The sequence below is a fragment of the Ictidomys tridecemlineatus genome, chromosome 2 (genome assembly GCF_052094955.1).
Source record: "Ictidomys tridecemlineatus isolate mIctTri1 chromosome 2, mIctTri1.hap1, whole genome shotgun sequence".
In the NCBI taxonomy this organism is placed as follows: domain Eukaryota; kingdom Metazoa; phylum Chordata; class Mammalia; order Rodentia; family Sciuridae; genus Ictidomys; species Ictidomys tridecemlineatus.
In genome coordinates, this window is record NC_135478.1 from 225,913,320 (window position 1) to 225,936,283 (window position 22,964).

Genomic DNA, 22,964 nt, shown 5'->3' on the forward strand with positions numbered 1-22,964 from the left:
ATAGCATGCTGATTTTAAGTCCTTTGGGTATAGACCAAGGAGTGGGATCACCTTTTCCCCGCTTTTAGTCATTTATTTGTATGTGGTGCTGAGAACTGAACACAGTGCCTCACACACACTAGGCAAGTGTTCTACACTGAGCCACAATCCAGTCCCAGCTTTCCCCTTTTGATGAGGGTAATGGTCATGGGGTCAGGTCCTCCCCTACTCCAGTGTGACTTCATCTTAACCAACGATGACGCTGTTTTTTTTTTTTTTTTTTAAAGAGAGAGTGAGAGAGGAGAGAGAGAGAGAGAGAGAGAGAGAATTTTTTTAATATTTATTTTTCAGTTCTCGGCGGACACAACATCCTTGTTGGTATGTGGTGCTGAGGATCGAACCCGGGTCGCATGCATACCAGGCGAGCGCGCTACCGCTTGAGCCACATCCCCAGCCCCGATGACGCTGTTTTTACATAAGGTTATTTCTGTAGTTCTGGGGTTGGGACTAGGGTCCCCCTAGCTTGGAGGTCTCTTTAGAGAAGAGATTGGAGGAGCCAACCCAGCCTTAGCCACAGGGGGCTGATATGAACCTGCCACCGTCATAGACTGACTGAGGAGGCTGGCACCAGTTTAAATCACTCTTGTGTCCTACAAGGCCAGTAGGAATAGCTCCTTTTACAGGTCACCTGCCCCACCAGGCTCTGCGGCCCACCAATCACATCACTGCTGTGCCCTGCTTCAGCTGGGAAGTTGGGGTTTCTTCTGGCTTGCAGACTCAGTCTGAGACTCAGCTGATGGATGGTAAGTGGCACTGGCTAGAAAGTGCCGCAGTCTGCATTTGAGCCCCGCTGTCCACACAGGAAGCTGGTCCCACCAGCACACCATTGTGCCTCTGCACTTGGAGACTGTATAGATTATTTTGCGTGAGATAGTCACCTCAACAGACTGTCCCAGACAGGAACCATCTCTTTTTTATGCCTGTCTCCCTCCCCACAAGGGGAACAAAAGCCCCAGCACACAGTTCGGCTTGGCAGAAATATTCGCTCATTCATTCACTGACGGAGATGGCTGCACTCCTTCTGTGAGCCCTGCAGAGTTCTTCTGGGGACACGAAATACACAAGGAAAACCTCTGAGATGGTGTGTGTTAGTGTCAGCAGAGGGGCCACCGAGATGGCTGGGCTGTCAAGGAAGGGATGTTGCAGCTGAGACCCAAGTGATCTCAAGGACAACCAGGTATAGAGGCCCTGGGTGGAGAATAGGCGTGGCCTGGTAGACACTGGGTGGCCGGTGGGTGGTTCCAGGTGAGATCGGTGGGGTCTGGGCAGGGAGTGAGGAGTCTGGTGTTGGGACTGAGAGCTACTGCAGGGCTTTAATGGAGGTAATGAGGTCATGGGGAAAATAGATGGGCAGTGCGATGGGGGTGGGCATAAGTAGGCTGTTAAAAAGATGGTGTAGTTACAGGGCGGGGCGTGGGGGGGAGGCAGAGCCCACAGGAGGGAGTGGTAAGAAAGACCCGGAGGCCACCCTGCTAGGTCTTGGTTGAGCAGCTCCAGAGCCAGTGCTGTGCATTTGCAGATGTGGAGGGCACTGGCCAATGTGGCTTAGAGGCAGACTTTGCAGGCTAATTGTTGGCTGTAGCACAGAAGGATTGTCAGGCTGTACAAGGGTGGCCACCCAAGATCTTCTCCCCTCTTCTTGGTTTCCTAATCCCCATTTCACAGCTTACACACCAGCCCTCCTGAAGCCTTGGTGTGCCCCTTACTGCCTCCTGAGTGGCCTTGACAACCCAAAGGGGCTTCGAGTCCCGCCCCACCACACAGCCTGCACTCCCGGCCTTAGGAAGATGCTTTGCTGCCACCGTGTGGACAGGAAGAGTTCTACCTGTCTTGGAGGCCAGTGTGGCTCTGGGACCACACAGGTCACCAGAAGCCTGAATGAAGCCTTTTCCTGCGGTCAGTCACAAGCTTTGGTCTCCAGGAGCAAGCTGGTCCTTCTTCATCTTGGAGAAGGAAGATATCCACCAGTTTCCTGCACATTGTGTGGGCTGCAGCCCGGCACAACCCCGTTTTTATCAGCACATCAGCCAGCAAACACTGGGTGGAGAGCTGGGGCGAGGCCTGTGGGACTCCTGTGGCAGAGCTGCCCTTTGTTTCTAGCTCAGGACCAGCAATCTCCCCTTCTTTTTTAAAAAAAGTAGTTGTAGATGGATAACCTGCCTTTATTTTTTTATTTTTATGCGGTGTTAAGGCTGGAACCCAGTGCCTCCCGATGCTAGGCAAGTGCTCTGCCACTGAGCCACAACTCCAGCCCAGCATTCTCTTGACGGCATCTCGTGTCTCACCTCTACCCATGGTCCTTCTGTTTCTGTGGAACAGCCCCTCTGACCCCAGACGCCTGTGCATATCCGACTAGGGCATCTGAGCACCAGGAAGCCCCTCCTGCACTCTCTACCCCAAGGGAGGTTGTTCAGCCTGTCCCAGAATCTCCACTGCAGGCATCTGTGAGAAGTTTCATCTTAAATCTCCCAGAAATTTGCAGGAAATTTTCAGCCCCTGAGAGGTAAAGTGCTTTTGGTGGCTTGAGGAAATAGCAAACCCAAGGGCTAGTTTTATGTTTGGTCCTCTTTAGGGCTTGCCAGCATGGAGCTTTTTAGGGCTGCCTTCTTTGCTCTAGGCTCACTGGTTAGTGCTATGAGGTACAGCTGTGTTTGCTGCATGTCTTTGGAGCAGTCTTGTCAGATGGGACGTCCTCCCAGAGGTGTATGCCTGTGGCTACTTTTCTCTTTGGAGTCTTCCACTGACCTGATACGTTGAGACACTTATGTGGGAGCAGATGCTCTTCCTTCTGTAGTTTTTATGGGTCATGAAAAGTTTCCGGGAAAAGAGGATGCAGACAGGTAAAGAAGAAGAAGCTGTCTACGCTTGGGAATTGGTCCAGGATGAGCTTTTTGCCTGGATGGATTCTTCAGGTGCAGTGGAACCCGGGAGCCTATGTCCTCTTAAGTGTCATTGTTATTTCAAGGATTGGGCACTGTTGCCTGCCTTCCCTGATGTGTGTGTGTGTGTGTGTGTGTGTACCACGCAAGCCAAGTGACCAGCACTTATGGGCTGGAGCTTTCTCCCTTCTGACCCATCCTGGTATTCTCCACTGAGGAAGAGTGTAAATGCTAAAGCAACATACCCATGTTAGCCATCTTGTCCTCTGTCCTCCTTGTCCCCAAACTGGCTCCTGCAACTCCTGCTTAGGGCTTGCATTTTCATTAGCTGGGGGAAGACTTGCAAACGGTCAGCCTTATTCTTTTTGAGGCAGGATAGTCCCTATGCTTGTGAGAGAAAGCGCAGATGGACAGAGGCAGATAGGCACGTCTAGGCAGAAAGACTACCTTGTTCTTTTGATCTGAAGCTCAGAAAGGTTGGCAGACTTACATGTGAGTATTGGGTTGTGTTCTTGTCTCTGTGCCTGCCTGAGGATCTGGGAAAGGCTTCTCTGTGGAATGGTCTGTGGTATATGGGGGATTGTGCTTCCTGGAGAGAAGGAATAACTAGTCCCATGAAGATGTGAACTGCCCCGGAGATCCAGCCCAGGACTTGGGAGTTTCCAGCCCTCCTTTCTGCCACAGCACCTAGGATAGGGAGGCCCTGCCTTCCCAGGCATTCCCCCAGCCCCAGCCCCCTCAGGAATGTGCAGCTTTTATCTCTACTAGCTTAGACCACAGAGTTCTAAAGCTCAAAGGGACATTGGGATGCTGAAGGGGACATTGGAAATAGAGTGGGACTGGGGTGGAGAGTCTTGGGAGTGTAATCTTTTCCAAGGAAGTTCAGGCCCCTCACCCCTTGCCACTACCTAAACTGGTTTCTCCTGATCTGCTAGGCCGCTGTGGTTGTACTTTGTGAATTGTGGTGCGCTGGCTGTCTCAGGGACCTGGGAAAGAAAGGAGTGATTTGACTATGCACAACTCCTGCCCCGTTTTGGGGTGGTCCCACATTTTCTGGGTGCAGCACACTCATGAAACTAATAAGAGTTTGGGGTGCTTGCATTTACAGAGTGCCAGGTGCCAGCCAATACTGGAAGCCACCTTGTCGCCTTCATCTGGACATGGGCAGATGAAGTGAGCAGCCAGGGAATGGCCACTGAAGGCTCAGAAGTGAGTCACTGTGGTCTGGGCCTGGAAGTTATCTTTTGATTTTTCTGCTGCCCTTAGGCAGGAGGGCACTTAGTCCAGACAGATGAGTATCTTTTGGATCTTCAGAGGAAAAAAAAAAAAAGTGAGGGCAGCTCAGTCATTAACAGCAGCTGGCGGTAGCATCCAGCAGCTCTCTACCTCAGAATGTCTAGCCAAAAATTGAGACAGGATTGCCTTGTTCAAGCTCCTCATTTACAAATGAGGAATCTGAGGCCCAGAGAGGGCATAGGCTTGGTCATTACTCCTAATTTGACCTCTTAATGAATGACCTCCTGTCCTTGGCCCTTATGGTTGCTCTGCCTTTGAAGAAAGAGAAAATGGTCAACTTTTCTCCAGAACCTGCCTAGTGTGTGGTGTTCTCAAGGACTGTTATTTATTTGGCCTGCTCTTAATGACAACTCCTTACCTACCTGCCCAGTCTTAGGAGGAGCCCTGGGCTGGAATTTCCTGTTTTCTGCCGGCTCCCAGGGGCTGCCCCAGCAGGCCGGCTCCCCTGCTCCACCGATCCTAGGTGTTCCAGGCCAGACTTGCCGCCTCTCTCGCCTGACTGGGCTTGCTCCCAGGCGCTCCAGGTCTGGGCTTGCCGGCTGCGAGGTGGAAGAGTTGAGGGACTCGGTGGGCCCACACCAGGTGCCCAGAGGCCGGAGGTCTGTGCGCCCCGGCTGCGGGCCCCGGCCTGGGCCCAGCCCCGCGCGCCTCGCCATGGGCCTGGCCCTCGCCATTGGGCCCTGAGCATGGAGCGGGGCTGGCCGCCCGGGGACAGCTACAGCGGGGAGCGGCCCGCCGCCTGCCGCCGCGCCCTCAGTGTTTGCGACTCGCTGGACCTGCACGGCGCCCCGGCCAACCGGACCGCCGCCGCCCTGCAGGCCGCCCTGTGCGCCGCGAGCGAGCAGCCGGCGCGGCCGCGGAGTGTATGCTCGGGCAGCTCGGGCAGCTCGGGGCCGGCCCCCACCGGTGCCCGTGGCCTGCTACTTGGCCTCCTGCGTCCGCGCTTTGGCCGCCGGAGCCCCGCGCCCTCGGGGCGGCCCGGCTCTCCTGCACCCAGCCCAGTGGCCAGCCCCACGGCCAGCCCCGCTCCCGTCCGGCGCAGCCGTGCCCCCGGGGAGCCTGCACTGCGGCCGCGGCCCACCAGCATGACGTTCCTGGAGGTGAACCGTCTGGAGCTGGCTGCGGCCGAGGCGCCGGGCGCGGGGCTGGGGCGCGCCGGCAGCGCGGGCTTCCTGCGAGGCGCATCGCTGTGGAGCAGCCAGCGCTGGCAGGTGTTCCGCGGCAGCGGCGGGCGCGGCGCCGAGGGTCCCCGGCGCGGTTTGTCAGCGCTGAAGAAGAGCTTCAGCTTCCGCCTGCGCCGCGGCCAGGAGATCCGGCGCTCCGAGTCGGGGCTGCTGGCCCGGCCGCCCCGCGCGCGCACCCGCAGCGACGGCGACGCCAGCTCCCTGGGCGCCTTTTCTAGCCGCCGTGACCTGCTGGGCGCTGAGGTCCCAAGCGCTGCGCCAGAGTCCAGCCGCCCCCGCGCCGCCGCCAGCCTCTGGAGGCTGCTCACCAGCCGCTTCCGCCGGAGGGAGCCCGCGCCCGCCGCGCCACTGTGGAGCCGCAGGGCGGCCGCCGCCCCCGGGCTCCTGAGCGCGCCGAGCGGTAAGGGGATGCAGCGCCTCCTGGGTGGCCTTTCTGGTTGGAGTCTGGCAGAAAACTGAGGGCTTGAGTGAGAATCTGCCGGGAACCCACCTGGTCAAGGCAGGCGCGCCGTGTGGGCCTGGAGTAGATGGGTCCCTCCAAGTGTCATCAGTGCTGCAGATGGTATCTGGGGTCATCAGCAGTGTCCAGAAGAGATGGCAGTGGGAAAGGAGGAATCCAGGCCAGAGCAGGCTATGGCCCTGCCCCAGCATCCTAGAATGGGAGAGTAGGAAGGGTTCTAGTTCACATCTTCACCCCCTTATTTGGCACATGCAGAATTGAGGCCCAGGAAAGGAAGGTGCTCTGTAGAGTTAGATGTCTCTAGGCTGGACTCAGCAGCTTCCTAGCTCCTAGTCTGGGGTTGACCTCTCACTGTGAGGGGACCTGGTTATGATAACTACTCTGAAACAACCTGGGGGCAGTGTGTCTGGGAGCCAGGGAGAAGCAGGGCTGCCCAGACAAAGGCCAGCCCAGGCTGGGCCAGCAGGAGCTTGCTGGAGGCTGTAGGTGGAAACTTTGAGGGCAAAGGAGCTGGGGGCCGGCCATCAGAGGACAATGGTAGCTGGCAACTTCCTTTCTCTGTGAGAAGTCCTGCCTGAGGGAGCCCGCGCCCGCCGCGCCACTGTGGACTCGTGGTGCTGGAAGTGTTTGAAGGGAAGGGAGTCTGGAGGTGGGCCCCCAGCTAAGGAGGAGCTTGGGAAAGGGATTGGGCAGGGCAGAGTAGATATGGCCTCATTGGACCTGCCTCTATAGAGCAGGGCCAGGTAAGGCTACTCCCTCTTCACTCTGGCTCAGGAATGCAGTGGGTGGCCCCACCCTGCCAAGGGTGAGCAGTTCCTACTTGCAGGAGGCCAGCCCCTCTGCCAGATGCTCTGCCCATTTTGGGTCTGGTCTGAGACTTGTTGGAGTGGCCTCTAACCTGGATGAGAGGTATCCTGAAACAAGCCAGGTGGGCCCCAGGTGGGTAATACCTGCTGGAGCGTGAAGAGGAAAAAGAGCGATACAAGTCTAAGGCCAAAGAGGACTGAGACTGAGCCCTTAGTCTATTCCTAAAGATTGACTTTGGGCCGGGAGTGATGGCCCATGCCTATGATCCCAGTGGCTAGGGAGGCTGAGATAAGAGGATTGAGAGTTCAAAGCCAGCCTCAGCAACTGCAAGGCTGCTAAGCAACTCACTGAGACCCTGTCTCTAAATAAAATACAAAATAGGGCTGGGGCTGAGGCTCAGTGGTCAAGTGCCCCTGAGTTCAATCCCCAGTAACACCCCCCCCCCAAAAAAAAAAAAAGATTGACTTTGGCTTAGAAAGAATCTTCCTGCTGTTCCCTAGGGAACTAGGGGTGAGGTTCAAGGTCTCGTGGAAGACAGTGCTATCCTCTGGCCTTGGCCAAGAAGGGACATTATAGGACACACTGGTGGTGGCAGTTAAGACAGGTTTGTGTGCCACAGTGGCCCTGATGGGGTGGCTCTGTCTTCACAGATTCATTTGTGAACAGTCAGGAGTGGACCCTGAGCCGCTCTGTGCCGGAGCTTAAAGTGGTGAGTGGGCCCGAGAGAGGCCCTGGCAGTTCTGTGGCTGGGTGGGACAGGTTTAGAATGGTGGGCCTGTGCTTGGCTTCTTCTGAGACTCTTCCCTCCCCGTGGCCTGCCCTCTCCCTTCAGCCCTGGTCTTCTCCCTGATGCCTCTGATCACTGCTTTGCCCCTTCCTCTCCTGCAGGGCATAGTGGGGAACCTGTCTAGTGGGAAGTCAGCCCTGGTGCACCGCTATCTGACAGGGACCTATGTCCAGGAGGAGTCCCCTGAAGGTGAGCTGTAAGGCCAGCCTGGCCCAGAGACTGGCCACGTGGACCTCTTCTCCTCCACACTGTGGGGCCCTTTCCTTTCCCATCCTCCTATCTCCTCCACTGGGAGCTTAGGTTTCTGCTTTGCCTGGCCCCTATGGGCCCTGCCTCCAAGTTTGGTCCTGACTCTGCACTCCATCCTAGGGGGTCGGTTTAAGAAGGAGATTGTGGTGGACGGCCAAAGTTACCTGTTGCTGATCCGGGATGAAGGAGGCCCCCCTGAGCTCCAGGTGATGCTCCTGCCGGGGCCCTTGGTTTCCGGTTGGGACTGGGCAAAGTTGTGTGTCTGGGGACAAGAGCCTGTAGGATCCTCCGTCCCTTGGCCCTTGCGGTGTGGGAGTCTGCAGGCCCAGGCGAGTGTGCTAACTCTGCTTGGTCTCCCTAGTTCGCTGCCTGGGTGGATGCGGTGGTGTTTGTGTTCAGCCTGGAGGATGAAATCAGCTTCCAGACAGTGTACAACTACTTCCTGCGGCTCTGCAGCTTCCGCAATGCCAGCGAGGTGCCCATGGTGCTAGTGGGCACACAGGGTGAGGCAGGGCCTGCCTGAATCTGCAAGGGAGCAGGGGGGTTGGGCCAAACGAGCCTGGGTGGGCCGGCGCAAGTAAGCCCCCAGCTTCCATTCCCTTCTCAGCCCCTCCCATGTTGCCCGGAGCCCAGGGCTTCTTCCTTGCTCTTCTCCCCCTAGTCCTGCAATCCGTGTGACTGTCATGTCCACATTTTTTGCCATGAATAAAAGACTCAGAGGTTAAGTGGCCAGCTCATTTTTACTCCATAATAGCAAAATGAAATGAAGCCCAGACTCTGCATTCCTAGGCCTGTACAGCCACCCCACTCCCTTGTCCCAAGTGACGCCTCCCCTTCTACAGACGCCATCAGTGCCGCCAATCCCCGCGTCATCGATGACAGCAGAGCCCGCAAGCTCTCCACAGACCTGAAGCGCTGCACTTACTACGAGACGTGCGCTACCTACGGGCTCAACGTGGAGCGCGTCTTCCAGGACGGTAACTTGGGCCCCGGAGCTGGGTGCAGGAAGGTTCCCTGGCAAGCAGGGCTGTGTTTTGCGGGGAGGCGCCAAGCTGGGCTTTCTACCCTTCTCCCCAGTTGGTCAATTGATTCTGCTGTCCCCTGCAGTGGCCCAGAAAGTGGTGGCCTTGCGGAAGAAGCAGCAGCTGGCGATCGGGCCCTGCAAGTCCCTGCCCAACTCGCCCAGCCACTCGGCCGTGTCCGCTGCCTCCATCCCAGCTGTGCACATCAACCAGGTGCGGCCACTGACCCTGACCCTGGACCTGTCTGTGTGTCCCACTGCCCCCTCTGCCGCCTTCTCACACTTCTCTGTTGGCTTCCCTCCGCCTCCTGTTCCTGCATGTGGCTTGCATTCCATTTAGCCTGCATGATTTGCCTTGGCCTCAGCTCGGTCACATGGTGACTGCCTTCCCTGCTCCTGTTTTTCACCCTCTGCTCTCCGTTGTCTCCCGCCAACCATCAGCTAAGATGGCACAAACACGTGTTCTAGTGAGCCTTGTTAGCATTGTCTCAGGAGCTGTGTCCTGTGGAAATCGTACTCTGCTGGCACAAGGAGGAGAGGCCTGCTGGGTACTCACCCTTGGCCACACTGGCCTGACCCCTGCTCTTTTAGGTGAGCCCCTTTGTGGCCAGCAGCTGCAGTATTCTCCTCCTAAGAGGAAGAGGCAACAGACGGCCTCGTGTCTGCTGAGCACAGAGGCTTGCCCGTCACCTTCTGGGAGTGTCTGTATTTTAGAAGGGCAGCGCTTGCTCCGAGTGGTGAATGTTCTTGATGCTGTGTGGAATATGGGGTCTTCTGAACCAGGTCCTGTCAGGGCCCTTACAATAATGCACTTGGATGCCTGTCCACACCTGGGCCTGTCGATAGGTCAGTTTTCCACCTTGGCATGTGGGCCAGTGCTTGGTTCTTCAGCTGCATTCACCACTTTGCTGCCCTCTGCTGCAAGCCCTGGGCCATACATGGACAGGCTCACTGCACTTTCCAGCGGCAGCCTTGTTGCAGTTCCCCATCCCTTTAGGACTTGTGAGAAGGTGCTGGAATTCCTATCAGTAATCCTCTTAGGAGAGAGGAGGAGGGTAGGTCTTTCTTCCCATTCTTTGAGAGCAGCTGCACCCTGCCCAGGCAGCTCTGCTTGGTGGCTCCTTAGGCTTACCTTAGAGTTTGAGGAGGCAGGGCTTAGGCCAGATGCTGTGGTGAGAGCAGGTGGGTGCAAGCCTCTGGTCTCCCGAGTCCTGGAGCAGACCCTGTGGTGCACTCCACCTGTGAGCTTTGTCGTTCTTTTCCCTTCCCTTCTCTGTTCCCATCTGAAGCTTACTCTGGTAGTCCAGTCCGTTCTGCTCTTTGCTCTGTGTCTCTGTCCCTACCACACACATGCTCAGAGCAAATCTTAGACCCCTCAGCATCCACTCCTGGCCTCTTTCCAAGGTGTCAGATGTGTCTGACTTCAGGGTCCATCCGAGGTGAGCTGCTCCCTGTTCCAGATCACCTGCTAGCAAGGGCTCCACAGTTCCTTCACTTCCAGGCTGTGTCTCTGACTTTGTCCTGCTGGTCCTCAGCTCTGATCTAGCTCCCTAACCTAGGTGCAGAAACCCTCCTTTCAGGGCTCCAGGACAAAAGCTAGTGGGGCAGCTCCAGTGGCACACTGTAGCAGTGGCAACTGGACCCTCCTGGCCTCCTCGCCCCTCCAGTTCCTCTCAACACATACTGTTAGGACCCAGTGGTGCCTCTGTCACTGTGCGCCCCTAGCCAGGTCAAGAATTCCTGGCACCTGCCTGCTGCCCAGTATCCCTCTCCGCCCCGCCCCAGAGCCACTTCAGCAGCCCTCTTTGTCCTTAGGCCACGAATGGCGGCAGCAGCGCCTTCAGCGACTACTCGTCCTCCGTCCCCTCAACCCCCAGCATCAGCCAGCGGGAGCTGCGCATCGAGACCATCGCTGCCTCCTCCACTCCCACGCCCATCCGCAAGCAGTCCAAACGGCGCTCCAACATCTTCACGGTACGTGCCCCGCCCTCCTCCCTGCCCAGCTGCTGCCACTGCACAGGCAGGGCCGAGCACCAAGCTCCCACCAGGAGGGCACGGGCAGCCCCCGTCAAAGGATGCCACCTGCAGCCTGTCACTCGAGGACACACATGGCTTCTAGAGGCCCCTCACTGGGCCCTCAGAATCTCTAGACTTTTCCTCTGCGCCCACGAAGGGCTTCCCTTCACAGCCTGCACCATGCCCCCAGCCTACCGTCCGACCCCCTGTGCCCACGCTCCCCTGCAGCCTCCCTCCCTCCCAGCCCCGAGGGTTTCTGTGTCATCTTGAAGGGATCTCTGGACTGGTGGCCTAACTCCCCTGACCCCCTTTGATTCAACAGCTAATGAACCGGAGGCCAGAAGGCTGTTTGCCCAAGGCGACACAGAGGGTTAGCTGGCCGAGCTAGAGTCAGAGCCAGGCCTCCCAATCCGCCTTCCGGCTCTTTTTCCGTTACCCCACTGCCGAGGGGAACATTCATGCTTCCCACCCACCGCTGTGATTGGTTTAACAAAGGCTTAGCCATCTTTTCCTGGGCTTCACCACGCTGCCTCGTGCCTCCCGCTCAGGTTTGTCCTGTCTCCTTGTGAGCTACTTGCCCCTCCCCACCAACCTCATGTTCCCACCCAGAGTGGGGCATACCCCCTGCTCAGGGCCAGCCCCTCAGCTCGTGGGCCTCTGAGCCTGGTGTCCCTCCACTCCCAGTTTTTATACACTGTGTTCTCCCCAACTCTGGCCCTCCTGCTGGGCTCTGGCTGGACTGTTCCTGGAGTCTTGGCCAGACAAAGGTGGGTGAGCGGCCTGTCCCTCTGCGTCACTCCATGCGCCTCTTTCTGAGAGCCAGGGCTTGGCTCTTGGCTTGGGCCTGAATCCAGCCAGCCAGGCCAGATTCTCTGGACCCTGCCAGACAGAGCCAGTGCCCCAGGCTTTGCTCCTGTGTCCTCGCCTCTGCCCTGCCTGCACACCGCCCCCTGCTGGCTGCCTGCTTCCGCGCACCGCGCCTGCCCTGCGCGCTCACAGACCTCTCTGTGGCTGCTGCCACCCACTGCACTTGCCCAGCCCTGACCCTCTCACACCTGCAGCTTCCTGCCTCTGTTCTATTCATTGAGATGCTCAGAGCCTTTGTGGCCACCTGCTTGTGCCCACACCTGCTGCTGTTGCTGCTGTAGAACCCTGGGGTACCTGTGTCACGGTGACCGCTATTGGCACCCTGCTCCCCAGCATTGTGCCTCAGTCATCCCCTGCCTGGATTCCATTCTTAACCTCCCATCTTCCCCTACTGGCTGGTTCAACCCCAGGGCACCCTCCGCCTCCCTCCTGCACCCGCCACCCTGGCTCCACAGCTTCCTCGGCGGCATTCTGTGCTCGCTCCATGTGCGCCTTGCTGCCTGCCTTCCTCAGCTGTGCTGCTTCCTGCGCCCCTTTCTGCTGCAAGCTCATAGCACGGCCTTCCCTCCAGGCCCTTCCATTCTCTCCATCTTCACAGTGGCGACCTTATTTTTTCTCTCCATCATTTCCATGGTGACTTCACTTGCGCCATTGTCCCTGAGGCGGCCTCAAGGCATGTCCGTCTCTATGGGGTATCTTGGGACCTCCCCCCATCATCGCTGTTGGGGCCACCCTTCTCCCTCATCAAACCTGCTCAAAGGGGCGCCCTGTGTGTCCTGCCTGCTCTATGGCTGGTGATCCCCCGCGGGGACTGGTTTGACATCCCCAGTCTCCCCCATGACTCCATGTACTCATTTGTTGCCACTCTTGCCCCTGTTCCTGTCCTTCATGGGAGAGGTGCCCCTCTGGGCTCCTGGGGTCCTCTGGAGGTTGGCAGCCTCTCGGCTCACCAGCCTGGCTGGGGCGGGCTGGACCCTGCTCCCCAACTAGCATTTCTGTCTGGGGACCTGGTGGCAGCAGTTTCACCCACCTTCCTCTTCCCTGGGCCAAAGGGGCAGAGGGCTGTGGCGGTCTGGGCTGTGAAGCCCAGGAGGGGACTGGGGACAGGTGCTGACCTGGAGCTGCCGGGTGGCAGTTTACTCTCCGGTAGCTCTTTGCCCAGTTCTTCCTGCTCCCTCTGGCTGTGCTTTCTCCCACACTGCAATTGCAGTCCTTTGGCCCCTCTCTGTGCCCTTGGCTCCTGGCAGCCCGGGAGAACAGGAGGGATGGGCCCAGGCCTCCGAGTGGTGGACATTCCCTTCTGAGATGGACTGCTGGGCCACATCTGCCCAGTGGGTGCAGCCGCCGCCGCCTCCTCCTCCTCCTCCTCCTCCTCCTCCTGCTCCTCCTCCTCTTCATCCCGCTGCCGCCTCGCCTCTCCCCAGGCGCCTGGGTCTCTGCCCTCACCAGTGCTGACCGACTTGTGCGGGGCTTGAGTATAACTTGCCAAAATCTTTATTCTTTCGATATTTGCAGATATGTGCCACTGTTTCCAACTTTTCATCAACAAAAAGGCCTTTCCAACTCCTTCCAAATTAGAAGACCAGGTGGTGACACACAGCACCTCTGGACATTCCCCCTGTGCGGGGCCGGAGGCGGGCCGGGCCCTGGGACTGCTCTCAGATGAGAAGCGGCCGCCGAGCTCCCCGCTCCAGAGACCCACAGGAACCTTTGTAACTAACCCCACCCCCAGGGAAGGCTAGGAACGCTGGAGCCCGTGCTGGGGGCTGCCGGGGACCAGGCCCGGCTGGACACTGCGCCAGGCTCGCTGCATGGAGAAGAAGGGAGCTCGGCCCCACGCCGGCCGGCCAGCGCGACGAGGCCCAGAGGGGCGGGGGCGCCGAAGCCCGCTGGCCCAGCTGCTCCTGGGGGGAGCTTTCCTGCCCCTCCCCTCCTCTGCTCCTTCCTGCATGGACTTCTGCCGTTCCTGCTCCTGCTCCAGAAGCCGCCACCGCGCTTGCCTTGCCCCCTCTTTTCGGCCTCCCCCTATTTCCTAGGATCCGCATTTGGGTGGACTCTGCCCCAGGAGCTTGGCAGGGCGCAGGGCCTCTTCTGGCCTCTCTCCTCTCTCTCTCCATCCACTGTGCCCTCGGGCCACGCCGACACGCTGGGTGCCACATGCCGTGTGGTGTCTGTGCCGCAGACGGTCCACCGTCCGCTCACTTCTGGACTTTGCTCTCCCCGGTTGTCGTGCCCTGTGCTCCTGGCCAGCCCTCAGCCCCACCAGCCACCTCTCCTGGCCCCTCCCTTCTCTTACACCCCAGCCCCCCGGGCTGTGTGCTCCTCCCACCCTCGGTATTTCGTGTCCTTGCTCTTTTGGGAGGGTCGGGCCCGGATCAGTGACCTGTGCTGCTCTGTATGGTGCCGTGTGTAAGAATAAACCCGTTGGAATACTCGTGGTCTCAGTTCCTTCCCGGTCCCGCCGCCCCTCTGCTAGGGCTGCCCAGAAGGAGGGAATAAGGCGGGAGGGCTGGGAACTCCAGGCAGCTCTCCGCCCAGACCTTGAGCCGCTAACCCGCCTCTTCTTCTCTCTTCCAGTCTCGAAAAGGTGCTGACCTGGACCGGGAGAAGAAGGCTGCAGAGTGCAAGGTGGACAATATCGGGAGCGGCAGGGCCATCCCCATCAAGCAGGTCAGCACTTGCTTTCCCCATGGGCTCAGGGCAGCTGAGAGTGAGGCCCCAGAAGTGCTGGTGGGTGGTTCTTCTTGGGGCCTCTGTGATGAGGGAGATGGTGTAAGGGGTGAGTTTCTTCCTCCCAGGCACAAGTTCTTATGCAGGTATAAGGGTCCTTGCTCCCATTCAGAAACCCGAGGCCCAGCAGCCTCATCCCCATGCGGCCGCCTTTGGGCCCGCAGCTCTGCCTGTTCTTGCTCATCACCACCAGGGGGCAGCAGAGAGCTACCGGCTGCCCTCAGTTGGTGGCTCCCAGACCTGCTGTTTCTGAGGTAATGGAGCTTCTGGTCCACGGGCTAAGGAAGAGAGTTCTTGAGAGTAACCTGAGGAAAATGCGTGGAAGTGGGTTCTGAGGATGATCCCACCTGAGGGCCATTGGCTCAGTTTTACCAATTTGAGCTTCTTCTTTTTTTTTTTTTTTTCCCTGATGGTATAGGGGTGGAATCCAGGGCCTAATTCATGCAAGGCAAGCACTGTACCACTGAGCTAATCAGCCCCTGTGTTCAATTTTGAGACAGGGTATAAGTTGCCCAGGCTGGCCTTGAACTTACAGTCCTCCTGCCTCAGCCTCCTGAGTAGCTGGGAGTACAGGCATGCACTACACCCAGCTTACCTTTCTTCATTTTCAAAGAAAACAATTCAGTGGAGATGCCATCCCCCTCTGTCTCTACCCCACTTCATTTTGGAGTTACCTCCTGAGAGTTCTAGTCCACCTACTTGGTACTCCCAGACCTCCTGTTGGGGGTTCTGGTGCCAGAAAAAAAAACAATCTATGAGGGTTGTCTTGGCCAGAGGTGGAAGTATGTAGGGCAGGTGCTCTGGAGCTGCGGGGTGGGTGGGTAGAATGCAGAGGTGTCTCTTTGGAATATGGGCAGGCGCCTCAGGACCTAAGGTGCCAGTGAGGGCTGAGCTGGTGGTTAGTCTGCCGTTCCCTTCTGCTGCTGACTTGAACCTTGGGATCTGGTGATTGCACACCTTGTGTCTACAGGGGCCAAGTTGCCAGGTTGGGCCCTAGAGGTGACCCGTATGGCCAGAGCTTAGCCAGGGTCTATGGTCTGGTTAGGCCCTCCTGGGTTGGGGCTTGGGATTTACGAGGTAAGGATGGGAGTTTCTGATTCCCTATGAAGATCAATTTTGAATGAGGTGTCCAAGGAGCTTTGGCAGGGCCCTGAAGGGGGAGCCGTGCCTTGATCTACATCCTGCCTTTTCTGCTTCACCTCTCTCTTGAGATGCTCATTGCACTTAGGTCTGGCAGGGACCACTGCAGTTGGGTTGGCCTCCTGAGGTCACCCGAGAAGGCTGGGAGCATGGACTGGCTGCAGAGTTTTTGCCTTCTCTTGTCTCCCAGGCACACGTTTTGGGGTGTGTGTAGAATCTGGTGACACATAAGCCGATTGACCTCATGGGGTGAGGGGCCTCTTGCTAGGCATAGGCTGGTCTGCTCGGGTGGGAGAGGTGAAGGAAGGCGTGTTCACTTAAGTCAGCCGGACGCCATTTCATCTGCCGCATCTTCCCGCCTGGGGCTTGTGTGACTTCGGGATGGTTATTTATTTCCCCACTGGATGGGTGAAGGGGTAGATGTGAGGGGGCCCAGGAAGCTGCACTCTGGGTTCCAGCCTGGAGTCAGCGGGGTCACTTGAATATTACTTGAGACTCTTCTAGGAGGCCCCTCCCGTGGCCAGCCTGGGGCGGTCCTGCCTGCGGTGGGCGGTCCTCGAGGCTGCCTGCGCTGCTGATGCAGGCCGGGATCGCTGCTGCTTCCTTTGGGGTGCGCAGGCCCAGGCCCATTCCCGCAAGATGGGCCTTTACCGGTGGGGGCCGGCCCTGCTCGCCTCCCCTCCCAGCGGCCTGGCAGCCTCACCCAACCAGACTGGTCCCACCCGCCAGGTCCGCGCCCTCCCTTTCCCCCCTCCTGCCCCGGTCTCCCCGTTTCTGTTCCTTCCCCTCCCCCCAGCTCCTGCTGGGAGTGGAGATTGCATTTCAGTTGCCATTTGCATTCCCAATCAATCCGGACTCCGCAATTAAGTCGGCTGGCGGAGCTGGGAGGGAGGCGGCGGCGGGAACGGGTCCTCTGGGGGCTGTCGCCTCCGCACCGCTCCCATTCCGTCCCAGATTGCTTCCTGCTCCGCCGTGCGCAGCCGGCCGGCCAGGGAGGGGAGCAGGAACCCTGTGGCTCCTTCCCTCTCGGAGCACGGGCTGGGGCCTGGGCGGCAGGCAGGTGAGAGGTGGGCGGGGCGTGGGCCGAGGGCGAACCTGCCCACAGCTCCGCTGGGCGAGCCCTGGGCCCTCCGCCCCCACGCCCTCAGCTAACGAGCCTCATTACCACGCCGGCTGCTTACCTGCCTGTCCCCGAGAGGCGGCCAGGTGATGAAGGTGGAAAAGGGCTTCCCTCCTAGACGAGGCAGCGTCTGCCTCCGCTCCCTTTCTCAGGGAGGAAGGGGACCTAAGTAGGTCCCAGCAGGAAGGTGCGAAGTCCCTAAGTCCACACTCCCCGTTCGTTGGAGAAAGCAGACCCAGAGCCAGAATGGTTTGTAGAATGTTACCGGCCAGCTGTGGGCAGAAAAGGGATGAAGCCTGGCCTCCATCCCCAGGACTGGAAGCTGGGCCAGCACCCAGGGGAGAAGGTGAGGGCAGGCCCTGCTGAGTGTGGACTGAGGGAGGCTGGAGGCTGTGCACAAGCCCCAGGGGAAGGCTGGAGGGGAGCCATCCAGAGGGCAGGAGGAGAGAGTTCTGTGCTGAGGGGTAAGAAAGCTGGGCAGGAGTTCATCCAGGACACCCACCCTGGGCTCAGAACAGGTGTCCTCCATCCAGGAGGCTCTGCCCCAGCACGCCCACCTGGGAGGTTCCAGCATAGTGCCCACTGGCACTTGGTCATTCTTCCTGCAGGAAGTTAAGGATAACTCCTGGTGTCTCTAGAGCCTGATGGCTGTTTATCCTCACAGGCACCTGTTCTTGGGGCCCTGTGTTTGGGGAGGGGGCGAGCGTGCAGCTAGACTATTTGCTTGGCTCTCAGCCACACTTGCCCTGGCCTGTGACAAGGACACTACATCCAGAGGCAGGTCATCAAGGCTCCAGACCCATCGGCCCCTCTTGTTTTCAGAAGCCCACTTTGAGGACAGGGTCTCCCACACTGATGGGGACAAGGAACGGGCTGCATCTTCAGAGGCCCACAATGGCATTTGTCTCTTGAGGGTGGCAGGGGGAGGAGGGGACAGGGGAAGGAAGGAGGGGTGGCCAGGAGTGAAACAGCTGGAAGTGGGAATTACCAAGCTGCTCGTGCCTGGGTTGAGCGCCCTCCCTCACCGCCATCTCGCCTGGGCTGGAAGGGAGAGGTCCGTTGGGAGCCCTTAATCCACCTTCCTCCTAATCTTAACCACTAGGGCTGAGCCTCATTGGAAGAACTAGAGGGGCAGGTACAATTCAGCTGGGTGCTTCCCTCCTCCATGGGAAGACAGAGGTTCTTCCTGCTTTCTCCTGCTGAATCTCCTCATGCCCACTCTCCTGGCCTCCATTCTTGCAGGAGAAGCCATTCCGGGGCTCCTGGCTGCTGCCTTCTGTATGTGTGGTCAGTTTCATTCTCCTTCACCCCTGTGGGTGGAGCCCAGGGCGCAGCCCCTGCTCTACCAGCAGTGTGCCCGCAGCCTTTCCTGCTTGGCCCCTGGGTGGGGGTCTGACCACATTCCCGCTCCCCCTGTGGGACTTTGGAATCTGCAGGGAGGGCTGTCTCTTCCCACAGCTCCTGAATCAGGCTGGGGGATCTGCCACCTGGTGTCCACCCACTCTGCGGTGTTGTCTGTAGTCTCAGAGAACCAGCCAGAGCTGGGTGAGGGCGCCTTTTTGGAGTTGTTAGAGGAGCAGGTTTGTTGAGAGGGAGGCAAAGCTGGGGATGGGGGTCTGGTTTCAACCCGGGGCACTTCACCTTCATCACCTGATGGCCAGGGAGCTTTCACCCAGTTCTGGGTCTGCTGTGGCCCAGATACTGTCCCAGGTGCTGAGAGTTTATCAGTAAGCAAAACACAGTCCTTGCCCTTGCGGAGCTTGTGTTTACCATGCCCCAGCTGACTGCCACCTTTAGAGTGACTTCCCTGCTTACTCGGGAAGTTCGGGGGGCTGAGATGGAAGGTTGGGGCTTCCTGGTGCTTTAGAGCTTGGGGTCTGAGGTGTTCTTGGGGTACTTGGGGGTTTGTCTGCCCTATGCAGGAATGCTGCAGGGGGTGGAAGGCCAGGCCCTGCAGAAACCTCTGCTGTTGTTCCACAACCATCTGTGGTGCCTCCTGGGTGGGAGTATCACTGCTGGAGACCCTCTGAGTCCATTGCTGATGTGGTTGTGCAGACGGGGGCTGGGGGACACCAGGACAGCAGTCCAGGCCACTTCCTGGTCAGAGAGCAGAGTTCTGCAGGAGGATTGAGATTTAAAGGCTCTCTGCTCAGCCACATGGCTCAGGAGAAGGTGGGATGGAGGGTGGTGTCACGCAGTGACACTGTGCCTGCCTTCTCTGGTCAGACAGACCCTTCTGGCCTTTGATTGGACCTCTGTCTTCATTGCCCCAAGACACAGGGCTGGCTCCTGGCCTGATTAAATCTCTGTTCTTAGGGGATACTGCTGAAGCGGAGTGGCAAATCCCTGAACAAGGAGTGGAAGAAGAAGTATGTGACACTTTGTGACAATGGGCTGCTCACCTACCATCCCAGCCTGCACGTGAGTCCAGGAGGAGGAGTGTGAGATGGGAGGAGCAGTAAGAGGTGGAGGGAGGGTAACAGGATAATCTCTCAGTAATGATCTCAAGTGGTTTTTCCGCTAAGAAGGAACTGCACTTTGGCTTGGGACAGGCACATGACCCAGGCCCTGCTGAGCCTGTGGAGGAAGCGCCCCCCCCCAGGGATGTTCACCATGCCCAGTGCTAGGTTGGCAAGGCCAGTCTGCCCCTCCCTTGCCCCTGGGCAGCCAGGCTACACATCCACTTCTAGTGGTTTGAAGAGCTGGCTCCATCCACTTTGGGGATTTCTGTAGCCAGGGGTGCCTGTGCTGCTAAGCAATGACTTTAGCTGGGTCATACCAGTGGGGAGTCTTGGGCTCTTGGGCCTGGGGAAGGTGGAGGACAAGATGGAAGTTAAGCCACACTGAGGCCTCGTGCACATGCTCTTGGAAGGAGAGTGGGTGGCGTTATCTGGGAAGAGGACTCTGAGGGCGCGTGGCGCGTGGCCTGGCGTTGGGAGTGTGGGTGTTGCAGTGAGTGTAGTGTGGCCCCCGTGGCAGCTCCCCCCACCCTGCCTTTCCCCCTCCCCTCACTGCGTGTCTCCAGCACACAGCTGTCACCAGAATCCATCTCTGTCACCACCCCACTGTGGGGCTAATGAGTTCTCCTGTGAAGCCCCTCAAGCACAGCACGTGGGCCAGCCCCACCCTAGCCCAAGCCCTGGGCCTGCCTCCGAGGGTCCCTGGCCTGCCTCGGAGTGCACATGGTGTTAGGAGGCCCAGCCCAAGGGTGCTGGGATCTATGTTCCCTGTCCATAACCTGCACTGTCCAGACGGCCCTGCAGAGAACACACGAGAAGAGATCTGGGCTTCTCTCATCTGATTCCTCTGGTACTGGCCCTTCTCCTTAGCTCGGGGCCACCATCAGTTAGATCATTCCTTCTAATAGCCCTGACCCTGCAGGGTAGCACCTGTGCCAGGATGCCAGGTGGCCATTGTCCCTGGAGAGATGGGGAAGGACCACATCCTTTTGGTCTAGCAAGCTCCTTCCTTGCCTTACCTGCTCTCCTCACCCAGGCCTCACCCTTCTCCAGAGTCCTGAAGAGACCACGAGAGAGGCATCAAGGGCCCCTAGTACATCATGACAACAGGGACACAGTATCCTAGGCAGTGAAAGGGCAGTCTGCACTACCTCCAGACAGTCCACACCTGAGGGAGAGTCAGAGCTGTGCACCAGAGACACTAGTAAGTTCACAGTGTTCCCCAAGGAAAAGGCCCCACAGCTGCCTGTTCACAGGCAGGAGGAACCCAGTGCTCCCACGGGGCATGATTTACCCCTGTCACCAGGCAGGTTAGCACATGCTTTCTGAGTGTGTCCATCTGGACTGAGGAGCTTGGGAACTGGCCTACAGGAAACATCTGGCCCTCGCCTAAGTAGGGTAGCCTCAGCCATCCCTCTCCTGCGTACTTACCAGTTCCTTTCTGATTGTGTGACCCTACCTGGGCACATAGTCTGCCCCTTTGCTGTCCCCTTCCCCAGAGATTGAAGGAATCCAATATGGAGAGGAGGGATGGCAGAAATGTCTTGGAACATGGAGAGAAGGGTCAGTTGTGGTGGAGCGGGGTTTCTGATCTCCAGAGAGGAAGAGGGAAGGCATGTGGACGTGCCCTCTCTCTACACCTGCTGGAGAGCAGAGGCTCAGCGGGCTGTGGCTGGTCAGTCATGGGCCAGCAGCTGAGCTGAGACCTGGGCCCCTGACTGATTGTCAGCATTACCCAGATTTTCCTGCCCTCACCAGGAGCTGCTCCCTTTGGGGAGGAAGTTGCTGTCAGGGAGGAGTAGTTCAGGCTGCTGGGAGGCCAGGCTGGGCATCTGAGTCCCCCAGGAGTCCCACTTGTTGCACTACGTGCTTTAGGGACTTGTGACAGTACTTGGGTGCCACAGGCTTCTGGGCCTGTCCTCTTGTCCTTGCAGGGTGAATTCTAAGGGGTATGACCTGCTGGCCCAGCACCAGGTCCTGCTCCCCTGCCCCCTGGGTCTCAGGGAAGAGGGGCTGTGGCCAAGTCCTCTGAGAGCAGGAGTCCCCCATTGTGAGCAGCAGCTCTTCATTGCCCTGGGCCATGGTCAACTCCCATATCCCTCCTGCTAGACACAGCTGCCCTGCTCTGCTTATCTTGTCATCTTTCCTCATCAAGAAGTCACAAATCTGGTTTCAAACTGCAGTCCTGGCGACAGAACAAGCCATGGCAGAAACCAGGGCTGCTGTGGGCAGCCGCGCTCTTGGGGCCCAGTTCAGCTCCTGTGTTGGGCTCTTGAAGCCAGCCTCTCCCCTGCTCCCGCCCCTTCACCTAACTGCTCATTTGCCAGCCCTCACCTCTGCCACCTTCCCTGCTCCATCTCCCCTTTGTCCGCCAGCCTCCACAGCTCTTTAGCGGCAGTGGTGACCAGGCAGCCTCTTTCCCTGCAAGCAATGGCTTCCCTGGAGGCTGTGGAAGCTCCGTCCCGACTGTGAGAGGAGGGTCTCTGTTGACTCCAGAGTTCAGGCAGGACCCAGGCCTGTCTGGGCACCTGCTGGGGACAGGGCTTGCCTGGGAGCCAGAGCCGTGGCGCCAGGGCCTCCCCTACTGATGGAGGCTGGCCAGGCCTGCGGAGAAGGAGTTGGTGGGCAGGCCTCGAGCTTCGCGCCCGAATCTTGCCTGGCCCAAGAGAGCCCGCCGCAGCCTCCCCCGCTTTGCAGCCAGCGGAGCCATTCACACAATCACCTTCTGTTAATTCTATCTGCAACATCAATTAAATTGTTTGTAGAAACTAATTGAATGTGGCTTAATCACACATCTTAATAGCTTTCCACGCTCTGAACTCGTTGTTAATTCCAGTAATAAAACGAGATGAGAACGCTGGCTGGGTAATTAGCGAGGAGGCTGGGGAAGAAATTGCTGTTTGATGGTGGGTAATAAAGGCAGCCGTGGTGACCGCTCTCCTGAGCAGCCGCTGCCACCGCCACCACCACGCTCCCTGTTCTGCTGACGGAGGGAAACGCTGTTGCTCTGAGCCTGAGGTCCCTGTCCCTGCTGCTGCTCCAGGCTCCATCACTAGAGTGTCCTCCAGGCCCAGGCTCCACGGCTCAGCTCTGGACCTGGAGCTGGCTGGGCCTCGGACCTGGAGTCAGGTGCTGTGGGTGTTGGCCTGCCCGGCGCAGTGTCTGTGGGGGGCAGTTAGGTGCTGAGGTTGGGCAGTCTCTTCCCCGAAGCCAGTTTCTGGCTCCTTGGCCCTGAACCGAGCACCTCTGTGCTGCTCTTGTTCTTGGCATAGGGTCAGCTGCTGCCACGTCCCAGCCTGGGCATCCCAGGGCTCAAGTGGGGAAAACTGTTGCAGCAGCAGTGACCTCCTTGTGAACTGGAGCAGCCCGAGCCCCCCCTCAGGAGAGGAACTGCAGCTGGGCCTTTGGCCAGCCAGCTGTTGACAGTTGTCTAGAGCAGCTGATCCAAGATGCGATCACGTACAGGGACTGGGGAGGGGGTCTAGCAGGATCAGGGGTCAGTATGTACAGAGACTGGGGAATCCAGCACGTAGAAGCTATGTCTGGGAAGAGGGGCAAGACCGTGAAATCACATGTTGGACACCAGGCTGGAAGCAGACCAGAGGGCCAGCAGTGACTGGGGGGTGGAGCTCAGTCAGCGACAGAAGGATCAGGTAGAGGTGCCTTTGGAGGGCCAGGAGGGGTCCCTGGGTATGTCTCTCACCCAGCCACCTTGGTGAGACCCGGGACGTCTCAGAGTGGTCCTGCTGGGGCGGAGGCTGCTCTGGTTCATTTCCCGTGTCTTCTACACGTCTGAGGCAATGAACAATGCCCCAGAGCAGGTGTGCCCTGCAGGACTGGGGTGGCAGGAAGGCACAGACGCAGAGAATGGCAGCAGCAGGAAATGGGGGCTTCTCTTGAGCACACCTTC

General features: G+C 58.5%; 1 protein-coding gene across 10 annotated transcripts in view; it reads left to right on the top strand.

Annotated features, from left to right (window-relative positions):
• Agap3 (ArfGAP with GTPase domain, ankyrin repeat and PH domain 3) overlaps positions 1 to 22,964 on the top strand; it is a 53,837-nt gene that overhangs the window by 19,913 nt on the left and 10,960 nt on the right. For 3 of the 10 annotated variants that reach the window (XM_040291254.2, XM_078040827.1, XM_078040828.1), the window contains exons 2-10: positions 7,316 to 7,374; positions 7,554 to 7,641; positions 7,822 to 7,907; positions 8,063 to 8,204; positions 8,544 to 8,678; positions 8,809 to 8,936; positions 10,538 to 10,696; positions 14,183 to 14,275; positions 18,912 to 19,016. In XM_040291254.2, coding sequence (XP_040147188.2) covers positions 7,316 to 7,374; positions 7,554 to 7,641; positions 7,822 to 7,907; positions 8,063 to 8,204; positions 8,544 to 8,678; positions 8,809 to 8,936; positions 10,538 to 10,696; positions 14,183 to 14,275; positions 18,912 to 19,016 — 995 coding nt within the window. Of the gene's footprint in view, positions 1 to 846; positions 1,217 to 1,514; positions 5,799 to 7,315; positions 7,375 to 7,553; positions 7,642 to 7,821; positions 7,908 to 8,062; positions 8,205 to 8,543; positions 8,679 to 8,808; positions 8,937 to 10,537; positions 10,697 to 11,061; positions 11,287 to 13,120; positions 14,040 to 14,182; positions 14,276 to 18,911; positions 19,017 to 22,964 lie in introns of those variants that run through there. The other 7 variants (XM_040291255.2, XM_040291252.2, XM_040291253.2 and 4 more) reach the window with 5 other exon arrangements.